At 38.8% G+C, this 13,564-nt stretch overlaps 1 protein-coding gene across 2 annotated transcripts in view; it reads right to left on the reverse strand.

The window, feature by feature from the left end:
- Positions 1–4,626: 4,626 nt before the first annotated feature.
- CD226 (CD226 molecule) overlaps positions 4,627–13,564 on the reverse strand; it is a 57,783-nt gene continuing 48,845 nt past the window's right edge. The window contains exons 5-7 of one of the 2 annotated variants that reach the window (XM_084887972.1): positions 12,682–12,784; positions 8,314–8,371; positions 4,627–6,004 (exon numbers count right to left, since the gene is read on the reverse strand). In XM_084887972.1, the coding sequence (XP_084744098.1) occupies positions 5,891–6,004; positions 8,314–8,371; positions 12,682–12,784 (275 nt within the window). In that variant the 3' untranslated portion in view covers positions 4,627–5,890. Of the gene's footprint in view, positions 6,005–8,172; positions 8,372–12,681; positions 12,785–13,564 lie in introns of those variants that run through there. The other variant, XM_084887971.1, reaches the window with a different exon arrangement.

Here is a 13,564-nt window from a genome sequence, read left to right on the forward strand (position 1 = left end):
AGAAAAACATTTCACATCAAGAGTGAGAAGCATGCAGTCTGACCACCCTAGCTACCAGTGACTTCCTCATTACAGATTCCCATCCCGTGGCCTTGGTCATGGCATTTAGATCACTCAAGAAATACACTTACAGAATCCATTTCTCAAGCTTAATATTTAAATCTTATCTGTGCTGTTCTTTCTGGTTTGCTAGATTAATTTAGAAGTAGTTTTTCTTTCTTTCTTTCAGAGAGTTATGCCTTTATAGAGAGCTTCCATAAAATGAGAGAAATCAAAGTGAGTGAGAGAGCTGGCATTAGAGATATTGAATGTCACAAGTCACAGCCCAATAGTAGTGACACTGTTATTTTTGTAATGTACAAAGAAAAACAAAACCAAATAATTCCCCAGAATGGCAAAACTTCCATCCTTCCCAAACCATATTAGACAAAGTTACTAAATTTTTATATCGATATGGTGAATTATTAAAATAAAGGTTTAAGTATGAACTGGATAAAATAGCTAAATATTCAGGGAAATCTGAGCTATCCTATTAATCAGGGTATTTTAGGAAATCAGGCTGCTAAAGTATATGCTCTCAAAGGCCAATCACTAAACATGTACTGAGTGCTGACTACCTACTATAACGAGCAAAAAACATGCCACATCTCTGGCACTTGGTTCTTGCTGCCTTTTCATTCTTTTTGCTATGCTTCAGGGAAGAGGAGTGTGGGCGCAGGGGCAGCTGACAGCACTTGGGTATGGGGCCTTCCCTAGGAGAGGACATGGAGCCGGCTAGATGGCTAGACATAAGGAGGTAAGGGAAGGCTAGAGAAACCATCTCCCAGCTTCCAGTCCTTTCTCAAAGCTGTTTCTGAATTTCTTCACGCCTCTTCCTCCTCCTTTTCCTCCTCCAATCTTATCTTCTCTCTCTCTCTCTCTCTCTCTCTCTCTCTCTCTCTCTCTCTCTCTCTCTCTCTCAGACCTTGCTTTTTTATCATAAAAAAATTATTCTACAACATAATCTAACATGATTCCAAAATTATCTCTTGCTATTTGTATGGTATAATTTTTTAAACCTCTTTTTAAAAAATGTCCTCTTTTGACACAAACCTTCACATAAGACAAAATAAGCACTTGAGTCATAGAGACCTGTTGTACATATATTATACTCCGCTGAATATTTGCAAACTTTTGTCCTAAGGTAGCCCAATTCTGCGCTGTAGAGAATGTCATTCAGATTGATGGGCACCGGTCCAGCCGAAATCGGAGTCAGAGTTGTAGCTGTGCTTTTTTGCCCGCCTCTCCTTGTTTTCCTAGCTGCTTCTGCCCATCACCTGGACTTGCTTCCAAACAACTCACATTGCTCAAATCAATTAACTGCTTATTTCATAACATTGTGTCAGCCTCCAGTGCTTAAAACCAATACAGCCAACTTACATAGCCACAACCCAGATATAACAGGCTTGTGTTCATCCGCTCCACCACTCTGGGCACTGGTTACACACCTGCAGCCTGGGACTTTGTGTTCTTTTATACCTGGATGTTTTCTAGAATTGATTCCAAGTCTTATGTTACCCTGTCTTCTTTTTTCTGGATAAAGGGAGATATCAAGATGAAAGCTCTGTGGAAAGAACCACAGCTTCTGGGCCCACGTTAAGGATCTAGAGAGTAACTTTTCTGGGAAGGTGAGTGTTGGAATATCTGTTGCACCAGAAGCTCCAGAGATCATGTAGACCAAGCATATCAAACTCAAAAGCTAACACAGGCCAAATAAATGAGTCATGTGGCCTGCGGCCCACGGGCCCCAAGTTTGACATGCTTGAGTCGGACCTAAGTTTATGGTAAATACAAAAACAGTCAGCTGAAAAGAAAATTAATCATGCTGGGTGGGGAACCAAGTTCTGTAGGAGAGAAGGTGGTTATTTTTACTATGTGATTTAACTGAGCAGAGTGTTGACAAAGTCATAAAAATAAAAAATAAAAACACCAAATACTATGGAAACAATCAAACTTCAAGACAAATATTTTTGAATGATGGTCATTTGAGAAAGGTATTCATTCACATATCATGAGCTTATGAGAATAAGACATCAAAAAATCAATAAAGAATGCCCTAAAATTGGCAGGGGGGGGAGGGGGGGGAATCTGGTAACATAAAAAAAATAGTAATATAAGCATACTCTTCAGAGAAGTAGAGAAATAAAACAATCAGAAGAAGTGAAATGTGTTGTTTTGATGGATGGAAATAGGAAAGACACAGAATAATTTTTTGTAGGAAATCCCATACAGCATTCTGACTCTGAACTGCACCCTCTTATAAAATGCACTGAGTGCTGCATCAAGAACTTACTGGTTTGCATTGCTCTGCATTTAATGCTTCCTGTTAATGTTATTCTGTAGAAATCCTTGCCTAATATTCTTTGGTGACAAATGAAACTAATGATCATGGGCACTGCATTTTATTCATTCAAACAACATAAGACAGTGTAGTATGTTGAGGTAAGCATTTGCATGCAAAATCCCAAAGCCTGAAATTACCCATAAATCTGGAAAAATGTCCTAAAAAAGGGTAACTATATAACATCATTCAAACATGGAAAATAGGCAATAAGTAGGAAATATTGCAGACATTTATCACCCATACTCGATTTAGATATTTTCTTACACCTTACAACAGAGTTAGTACTTTAAACTGTGAAAAACATAATATGTAAACCAACCTTGAACACTTATAAAATTTCCTGAGCAAGCTCCTCAGTTATTCTAGAAGTTCCAGGTATGCCTGTGACTATCTAACACTAGTAATAGAAAAGTAGGGTTATTTTTAAACTTTTTTTATTTTTTAGACAAATGTATGAAAGCCTAGAGACTTGGCTTAGGATAATTCCAATGAACAAACCAATGAAAAAATATACTAACTTATGAATGTAAAGGTCAACACTTTCTAGACACTACTTCTAACTACTTCTAATAATGGCCAAACTAATGATGATCCTATCCAATAAAAGAGTAATATGCAAATTGGCCATCACTCTAACACACAAGATGGCTGCCCCCATGTGGTCAAAGATGGTTGCCCTCATGTGGACACAAGATGGCCACCACAAGATGCCAGCAGGAGAGGGTAGTTTTGGGGTACCGGGCCAGCAGTTGGGGGGAACTAGACCAGCATGGAGAGCAGATAGGGGCAACTAGGCCGGCAAGGGAGGTCAGTTAATGGTGACTGGGCCAGCAGAAGAGGGCAGTTGGGAAGGACCAGGCCTGCAGGGGAGAGCAGTTAGGGATAATCAGGCTGGCAGGGAAAGGTAATTAGGGGTGACCAGGCTGACAGGGGAGGGCAGTTAGGGGCAATTGGGCCACCAGGGGACCAGTTAGGCATAAATCAGGCTGGCAGGCAGAAGCATTTAGGGGAAATAAGGCAGGCAGGCAGGCAAGTGGTTGGGAGCCAGCAGTCCTGGATTGTGAGAGGGATGTCTGACTGCCCATTTAGGTCCAATCCAATGGGCAATTGGACATCTCTTGAGGGGAGAGGATGCAGGCTGGATTGAGGGACACACACCCCGCATGCACGAATTTTGTGCACTGGGCCTCTAGTAATAAAATAATGGTGTTACATGTTTATATCATTTTATAGTTTTCAAAGATATTTTCTTATCACTTTCGTGGAAAGAAGCTAAACTTCATGTTCATAAGTTAACATCTTCACCTATACTTTATAAGCATCTTAATTCTACAATCTTTAATTAAGCAGTACAAGAATATAGCACACTTTGCCCAGACAGTGTGGCTCAATAGTTGAGGGTCGACCTATGAGCCAGCAAGTCAGGATTTGATTCCAAGTCAGGGCACATGCCCAGGATTGCAGGCTCCATCCCCAGTGTGAGGTGTAAAGGAGGCAGTCAATCAATGATTCACTCTCATCATTGTTGTTTCTAACTCTCTTTCCCTTTCCCTTTCTCTCTGAAATCAATAAAAATATATTTTAAAAAAATAAGAATACAGCACATTGTGATAAATCAGGAGACATATGGTGATTACAGAGCTTCCTAATTACAATGTGGACTCTACCCATTTGGAATATTACTGCAATGCAGCTCTAGGTTTTTCTTTAATACAGTGCTAGATAAACCGACATAATAACTAAACTTGCTAAAATTACTTTTAGTTTACTCTATCTTGTAAGTTGACATTTTTTAAACGTATATGTTTTTTACTAATAAACTGAATTACTTAAAATATTCTATGACTCTAATAGTAATTAACTAAAAATGAGAGCCCCATCCACCTGTCTCCCACCCATAAGCATGATGACAAGTTGAGGACATTTCTATGCCATTTGCTCAGCATGCATAGAGGCCTTTCAATGATGTTTCACGGTCACTCTGATGACAATATAATCAACACTGAATCATGGTAGGTTAATTAGATGCATCCTTTCCCTGACAAAACTATGCATTCTATAACAACATTTAATAAACCTCTCATCAAACAGCAATTTCCTTTAATTGGTTACTTTAATGTAAATATTAAAATAGTGGCATTCAAAGGAAATAGATTTTTTTTTAATGTATTATATATCAATATAAATTATATATGTAAAGAAGAATCTTAGGAAGCATCTTGCTTCCTAAGTAGCACCTTGCAAAAAAGATTTAAAATATAATTTAATTCAATTTTGACCTTTTATTTGGTGTATTTGTTTTTATCTCTTTCCTTAATAACAACAAGAATAGCAGGTACAACAAATTGTGTGTGTGTGTGTGTGTGTGTGTGTTTGTACACTCACACAATATATATGTATATGTGTGTGTGTGTGTGTGTGTGTGTATTTGTAACATATGGCAGTATTTTAAAATTCTAGCAAACTATGAATAACATGAAAGAAAATACAATGAAAGTGCTTTGTTAAGATGTTCGGGGGAAGTGGGGGGAATGAACGGAATTTCACCAGATAACAGCTGAGAGTGGAATAGGAATAGTAGGGAGGTCAGAGAAATGTACGCAGGACTGAGGAGAGTTCAAAATTCCTGATAAAAAATCCTGAACTCTATCATATAAATAAACTCTCTACCAGACAAAAACAAAGATTATGAATTTTCCAAGAGTTGTGGACAGCCATCTTGGAAGCACAAGAGGAAAGCTTAAATGAGTTAAGCCAACACCAGTGAAGTGGATCCAATGCCATGGAAGGGGATCTAGAAGCTGGTGTGCGCCCACAGTTGATTTCAGACACGACATTTTAAGTCTTAGTCAATAACCTTTGCCTGAAGCTTGACCTCCCTGGATGGCTCCATTACATGAGTCAGTAAGTTGTCTTTCATGTCTAAGCTAATTAGAGTCGGGTTGACTGAAACATTTCTGTTAAGAATGTTCTCTAGGTGATGTAGATCACCAACACCAGGGAGAATAGAGCAGGTGAATCCAGTGGTTTCATGTCCAGGCCAGCAGCAGTTGGGGCACCAGCCTTGCACTGTAGCTTGGAGGCAAGGCAGACAGACACTTCTGTGCCCTGAGCACAGTCCTGGGAGGAGGAAGCAGAAGAGGCTCTGATGGCTTCCAAGCCATCACAGCTGCCCCTGCAGGTAAGAGGTGATGAGACCCATAGATAGAAGATTGCCTTTAACAATTTGTCATATTCTGTTTTGTTAATACACCCCAAATTGTGCATGTATCTTATATCTGTTTTTAGAAATTGGTACATGGGCTTCTGTTGCTTATTAGGTGATGATTTTATATGTAAATGTAGCACTGAGAATCCTTTTCCCATTTTTTGTTGGGGAATTAAATAGGGTGATGTTTGGATTGAAAAAAGTAAAATATATTCAGTCAACTGGCATCCACAGTAGATACTGAATAGTGGGAAGAAATTGTATAATGATCATAAATTTGTGCAGATCAAGGAAAACGCTTAGGCTCTAGTCTTCGGTCTCCGAGAAAAGGTTGGGTAGTTGACATAAATGTCCTCTCCTGCACCATCTGATGGTTGGCTGACAGAGAAGGAACTTCTGTAGTTGTTGGATGCCTAGAAAGACAGGCAGAGAGGGTGTCAATAATTCACTGTATTTCAGCAGCTAACAAAGACAACGAAAACAAATATCTTCTCCATTCAACTACAATAGAGGTCAACTTTCTATTACAATTATCAGTAATTTCATAAAACATCCTCTTTATTATATTGAACTTCTGTGAGAATTCATATTCTTGACTTGCAGGGACCTGAGTAAGATGCAATAGAGGCCTAGTCTACATCATTCCTTGCTACACTGGGTTTATGAAACTCCTCTTTAGATGCAAAACTCCCTTTCCCAATGTCAGGGTTTTTGATGAGAACAATTCTCATTTTTATATGGAAAGTCTAGTATAGTATTTTCCCATTGTGGGACCCATTAATTAATTTCTGTTGAATGAATGTCATCAGAGGCCATACTTTTTTTAAAATTTATCTTTATTATTGAAAGTATTACAGACGTCCCCTTATTCTCCTTATTGATCTCCTTCCTCCCCCCACTCCTACCCCCACCCAGGCCTTTAGCACACTGTTAAGTCTTAGTCAATAACCTTTGCCTGTATCTATGGATCATGCATATATGCATTTGGGTTCTTTGGTTAATCTCTTACCAAGCCTCCCTACCCCTTTCCCTCTGAGATTCATCAGTCTATTCTATGCTTCCATGTTTTAAAGGATAATACATGGTGTCCTGGCTTAGAAATAAACAACTGAACACAATAAATTAATGAAATAAACTGATATTAACTTTCAAAATAATGTTACGTTATCATTTGAGTGACTTTGGTGTTTTCAAGGAGAAAGCATGTTTAAGTGTCATTGTTACTTATATAGCTTGTTGATTAAAAAAAAAAAAAAAAAGGTCAAGTAAGTCTAACTTCATCTTAATATCAGCTTAAAATCTAACTTTATAATCACCATTCAAAATACTATTATTCTATAAAAGCCTTAAAAAGCTGAATACATAGTGTAGGAAGTTGCAAAGCTCCTTCCTGCCTCAGAAGTTCACAGCAACAATTGTGGCTTTGTTTTGGCTTGAGTGGGCAACAGCTAAGGACAAAGAACAAATCCAAAAATTGTATAAAACAGACCACTGATTAGCTAGTGCAGGAGTGGCAGGTAAAACAAGACAAGACTTCTTGAGTCTTTGTGGTTGGTGCCAAAAAAGTAAGCCAGGAATTATTCAGAAAAAAAAGAGTATTTTTGCAAATAGTAACTACTTAATTGAAGAAAAATTTAAACTGATAGATTATTGAGAAGTCTTAAGCACACATATTGAATTGTCAGAAACATTTTAGTACTTGGCCTTTTGACTGGGTAGAATTTAATGATAAGTAATTAAGTCGAAGAGAAATGGATGTAATTAAACTTGGGGAAATGTTTTATTGTAAAATTTCCTAGACAGAATAATATGTGTTAAAGAGAATATTTGATCCATTGTGGAGACATGAGCATCCCTCTTATCTGCAAACACAGATGGAATTTTCTACTCTTTCCAGTAAACAAAAGTGGCCACGTGCAAATGAGGAGGAAATGGTTACACTTCATCAGACATCTGCAGCCCCTTGGAAGGCTCTTTAGCTTTATAATCTGAACATCCATTAATTAATCAATTAAGCAAAAGGTCAGGCCATTTATGTAGGTTAATTTAATCCTCACAATAACTTTATGGCATAAAAACATAATTGTACTGGGTCAGATAGTGCCCCCCCCCCCCATTTTATGTTCTTCCAAGACCTTCATGATGTGACCTTATGTGAAAATAGGTTTGTTATAGAAACACAGACACAGGGAAGAATGCCATGTGAAGACAGAGGCAGAGTCTGGAGTGACGGGGCCACAACCCACAGAATGCCAAGGAGTGCTAGAAGCCAGCGGAAACTAGGAGAGAAGCATGGAACAGATTCTCACCCCAAGGAGAAACTGATCCTACTGGGACCTTGATTTTGGACTTCAACCTTAGAAGAGCAAGAGAATGGGTTTCTGTTGTTCTAAATCACCCACTTTGTGGGAATTTGGTTATGGGAGCCCTCAGAAACCAATACAGATTTTGGAAATATGCAGTATTGATTATTATGTTGGTGTGATTGCTCTTTTATCAATATTAATGTAAAATTGTTTTTGAAGGGTATTAAAAATAGGAGAAGAGTTCCAAAAATAACTATTTCATCAAATAACTGACACTTAAATTACAGGCAATGCGTGGCCAGTTTGTTGAAATAAGAATAAAGAAGAAGATTGCTAATTGCCAAATGAACTGAGTTTACAAAACTTTTATGATGCTCAAGAAAAGAGGCGGGAATGACAACTCTGAGAAAACTTACCTTATTCTGTGTGGCCTGGAATTCTTTATCTTGGATACTTTTCTGTCTGCATCTCTTCCTGGAAATACATATTCAATAGAGGTATTAAGAATTACACTCCAAACTAATGTTATCTCAAATCCTCTATCGCCTGTGCCCTAACTTACATGCCCTTACTAAATATGTTGAAGTAGCTACCCACAGTTACTTTATATATACTTACTCAAATGTTTTTTTCATTTTCCCACCTTCTCCAATGTGTTTCCAGATGGTAGAAGCAACTAAATGAATATCCAGCCGGTGGGCACTAGTCATTAATCCCAGTGAGTTTAGTAAAGAGTGGTTCATAGTGGGTTATTATATAAATAGCTTATGGCCTTTTCCAAATTATTTCAGATTTGATTTCCCACAATTAAAACTTCCTTTTAATTGCTAATGGAATAACTTCTTGAATGTCAATGATAATAGAATTAAGCTTTATAAAATCGTGTTTTCTAAACCACCTGTATAGGTTACGTTTTTTTAAATTTTGTTTTTATAAAAACCTCTCTTATTTACCAGGTTAGGGGACTGAGGCAAAGAGAAGACTAACTTGCCCCAGATCACATGGTTGGTTATTGGTAGCATCAGATTAGAGCCCTCCCTCCTAACTACTATGTTGTTCTGCTCTAGGGCCATGGGTTGCAGTCGACGGGGCAGTCCGGAGCTATGCTTTCAAATAAATTCTCCAGGTTCCAATTAAACCTATAAAAACCTAACTTCAAGAGAAATCTTTGAAAAGAAAATTCAGGAAAGGAAGAAGAAACTCCTGTAATTGAACACATTAGCTCAGATAACTACATACAAGTGTGAAGAATGGTTTCACGGGGAGATGAGAACCATTTTCATCTCCCTAAAGAAGATTTTTATTGAACAACAAAGAAGATTGGCTGGGGGTGGGGGGAGGGAATGTAGAGTTGTTTTTTGTTGTTTTTTTTAAAGATGAGTTTAGCATTCCTTCATGGAATTTGTAAAAAACTAGCAAGATAGTTTCTCTCCCAGGAAAGGTGTTCAGATGGAGGATGTTTACCCTGATGGTGTCTTCTAGTCGCTATGAAATCCTCCACCATCTCAACCTAATCACAAACGTACCTATTCTACATGCTTTTACTTATTTGCTCATGTATTACTGAAACAATTTATTTACTTATTTTACATGTAAGTGTACTACATGCAAACATGTTTCTAGGTGCTTTGTGTAAATTATTTGCTGCTTAAAAAAATCTATGCTTTATGTGTTACTATCTACTTTTTGCAAATGAGGAAACTGAGACATGACCTATGATCTTTGCTCTTTTGTTACATGATGGTTTATGAGGCTTGTATATCATAATATAGAGTTAAGTGTTCCAAATAGGGCCAAATACACATACATTTTTTATGTAAAACTAGACTATACAATGTGATGAAGAGAAGACAGCATGAAGCTTAGAGTCAGATGATCTGTGTTGGCTTGTGCTTTGCAATTTACTGGTTATTTGCATCTCTAAAGTTCAGTCCTCTCATCTGCAAAATAAAGACAGTAAATACATTGTACTGTATTCTACGTTGGCCAGCCATTCTAGTTTGTGGATTCTAAAGTTTTCCAGAGGTGAGAGATTTTAGTGCTGAAACCTGGAGAATCCCAGGCAGACCAGACACTCTACTTGTAGTGAACATCAACGTTGACAATAAATGTGAAAATAAGTGTCTATTTTTGCTCATGAAATATTAAAATTCTTCTTACAAATACTGGAGTCCACATGTAGATTGTCATGCTTACTGGGGCTAGGCACTTCTGCCAGCCACGATGACTTGACAGTGTTACTATTCTGATCTAACTGGACGCAGAGAAAATGCTTGGAGAGCCTCTGGACTCCTGTCCCTAGGGGCTAGGTGTGCAGGGAGAACCCAGTTTCTTCTAGGCACACTGTGATTTACTTTGCCTTCTATCCAAGTCAATAGGTTTGAAGAGACAAGAGTGTTTTTAAAGAGTCACAAGGACAGAGTTCAGAAGGTCACTGTTTGGCCCTGGCATCATTTTTCCAAACATGTCCACAGTGACAACACATGCTGATATAGTGACAAGGTGGAAAACAAGTGCTTTTCCCTTTGTGTTCGCCCGATGATGAACCCAGCCCAGGAATCTTTGTATGACTTTGAACCAAGGGGGACAATATAGTCTATGGTTCAATTTAGCTATTCCTGTAAAAGTGATGCATTTTCATGAAACTCAATCCTTCATGACCAGCATCTGGGGCCCTCCAGAGACCTGCTGTCACTCATTCTGTCTGGGCCCCCGAGTGTTCCTGCGACCACAGTTCTCCTCGGTGCATTTTTTATCCACCAACGTGGAGCCTAGAATCCTCAATGTCACTAACATCCCATCCTGGGCTCCTTACCCCAACTGGCCGTTTTCTGATCAGAAAAAGCTTTGAGGGCATCCGAGTGACAGAGAGAAAGGAAAAACGACAGTACTGTGTTTCAATTTAATTAGACAAATGCTTATTGACCATCCATTAATTGGAAAGATTAGCACCAACAGCTATCAAACTAAAAAATGAATAAAACATGCTGCCATCATGAATCGAAGGAAAGACAAGTGTGAATGTGATTAAATTAGTGAGCAGGCTGCGAGGTATAGCAGATGAGAAGCACGTGGGATTCTGGAGAGTGAGACCACGTCTCTGGGCAGGGAGGAAAAGGCAGGACAGAACTCCAAAGGGGACAGGTGTCCCACAGGATTAAGGCTAAATATTGAGGAAACAGCACTTGGTGCTTTGACAATGGAAAGAGAGCCAAGTGTGCTCGCAGAAAAGTTGCAGTTTTAACAAAATTTGTCAATACTGGGGGAGTAAGAAAAGGAGAAAATATGAATGGAAATTAGGCTGGAGTCAGAACGACAGGGCTCATTGAGTTTCGCCTTTATTCTAGTGACAGGGGAATGGTAACAGGAGGTTTTAAACAGGATGTTGGCATGGCCATCCTTAGCTTTCAGGAAAGGAACCAGGAAAACCCAGGAGCATTAAAAAGAGAGGAAACCTTGTGAGTAGATTGCAGAGTGTGAATAAAATCAGGGGAATAGTGATAAGAGCTTCCAAAGAGGTGTGTGTGTTGGGGGGGAGGAGAGAAATGGAGATGAGATAGAGAAATCCTCTGGAAATCCAATCAATAAGCCATGCATGTGTGTGTAATATTGCCATGCATCTTCTGGCAATATTCGGAGGAGAGAAGAATGGGAATGGATGGATTCATCCACCCAATGAACATATATAAAGTGTCTGTCTATGCTGTGCTAGACATGCCAAATGTAGACACCTAATGCTTGGTCTCCTCCTCCCTTAGGAAGGTAACCTTAGTTGGAACACAGTATATCCACCCCTATGTGATCACAGCTAAGACTGCAACAGACACTCAGACATGGCAGTGGATGAACATGGAGAGCTAGGAAAAGAAGAAAGGGTCCACCAAGGATATCCTAGAAATTTTCAAGTGTGCCATGGACATGAAAGGTAGGACATTAAAAAGCCGGTGGCCACCTGCTCTCTCTAAGATCGCCTCTCCCAACCTCTTTCTTCCTTGATAATTTTTAATAAGAACAACTAAATTTTTGTTTCAGAGAATAGACAGGCATTTAAATAATGTTGTTTGCTTATTAGAATATGTGCTTCATCACATCTCATTCACCACTGCCAAAAGAAATAGCTGATGAGCCGAAACCGGTTTGGCTCAGTGGTAGAGCGTCGGTATGTGGACTGAAAGGTCCCAGGTTCGATTCCAGTCAGGGGCATGTACATTGGTTGTGGGCACATCCCTGGTAGTGGGTGTGCAAGAGGCAGCTGGTCGATGTTTCTCTCTCATCGATGTTTCTGGCTCTCTATCTCTCTCCCTTCCTCTCTGTAAAAAATCAATTAAAAATATATTTTTAAAAAGAGAAAGAAATAGCTGATGAATAAGTAAAAGCTTTATTACTGTTTGATCCAGTGCTTTCACCTTCCACTTCTCAAAATCTCTCTCTCTCCCTCTCTCTCTCTCTCTCATACACACACATACACACCTTCACTCAACAGCTTTTTTTCCTAAAAGAGAAGGAAGATCAATGGAGTAGGAGACAGAGAGGATGCATCGGGCATATGAAAGCTTTGTTAATATGGGGCAGATGGCCAGCTCCTACTAATTTTTAAGTGAAGGACTCCCCTTTCCCTCCTCTATTACCACAGTCCTTTCCTCTTCTTTGTGTATGAAAAGCATTCAGAAAAACATACGCAAGTGCTAAGACAGCTTGGCCAATGCTGAGTGATTAATTGTGAGATCCTCAAACATCGGAATCCCTCAGGGTAAACAAGATTCAGAAGGAGGCGCAATGCTCACCTGATGTACAGAAGGACAATGACAGTGGGAATTAGGAGAACAAACACCGACAATAAAGCTGTCCCTACAATTATCCAGAAGACAGGTTGGTTGTCGTTTTTACCTAGGGGAAAAAAAAAATTATAATGGGAATTAGGAATTCAGCCAAAGCTAGCAAAAAGGAAGATAGAAAAATGAGAAAAGATACATCCATCATCATAGAGGCACAATTGAAAACAAACAACAAATCCAAGAGAGGAAAAAAATAGGATGAGATAAGGGAAAAAGATAAATTTCCATTCAGTCTCTTAAGTATTTTGGACTCATGACAAAATTTCTCTAGTTCCTTGATCTCTAAGATTGGATTTGACACCTTAAGAATAAGGATAGAAAGAGTGTATGTCCGAGACAGATATCCCTTCATTCTAATGAGCTCCTGATAGCAAATGTAAAGTCTTTTAAGAAAAAAAAAACATCAAAATAATATACAAATAAAGATTACTTAAGTATAATGTATTAAGTACATTCAACACACAACAGTACTAGTATGTAACTTTGATGTTTATATGTAGAATTTTGTTTAAAACCATTTTCTACTCAACTGGGATTAATGGTAAAAACTAATCAGCAAATATGTGTTACTTCAACTCACTGCTTCCATGGAATCTGAAATTCCCACCCTGGTTCTTTCACTATCTAGTTTGAAAGGTACAAACTAGAAAGAAAGGGAGGGTGGGCAGAGAGAAAGAAAGTATTAATAAGAGAGAATCATTGATCTGCTGCTTCCTGCATACCCTCCCCCCGCCCCCTCCCCACAGGGGATTGAGCCTGCAACCCAGGCATGAGCCCTTGACCAGAATTGAACTGTGACCTCCTGGTTCAAAGGTGGAAGCTTAAACACTGA

This window comes from Pipistrellus hanaki, assembly GCF_964339955.1.
Source record: "Pipistrellus hanaki genome assembly, chromosome: 6".
Classification (NCBI taxonomy): Eukaryota; Metazoa; Chordata; class Mammalia; order Chiroptera; family Vespertilionidae; genus Pipistrellus; species Pipistrellus hanaki.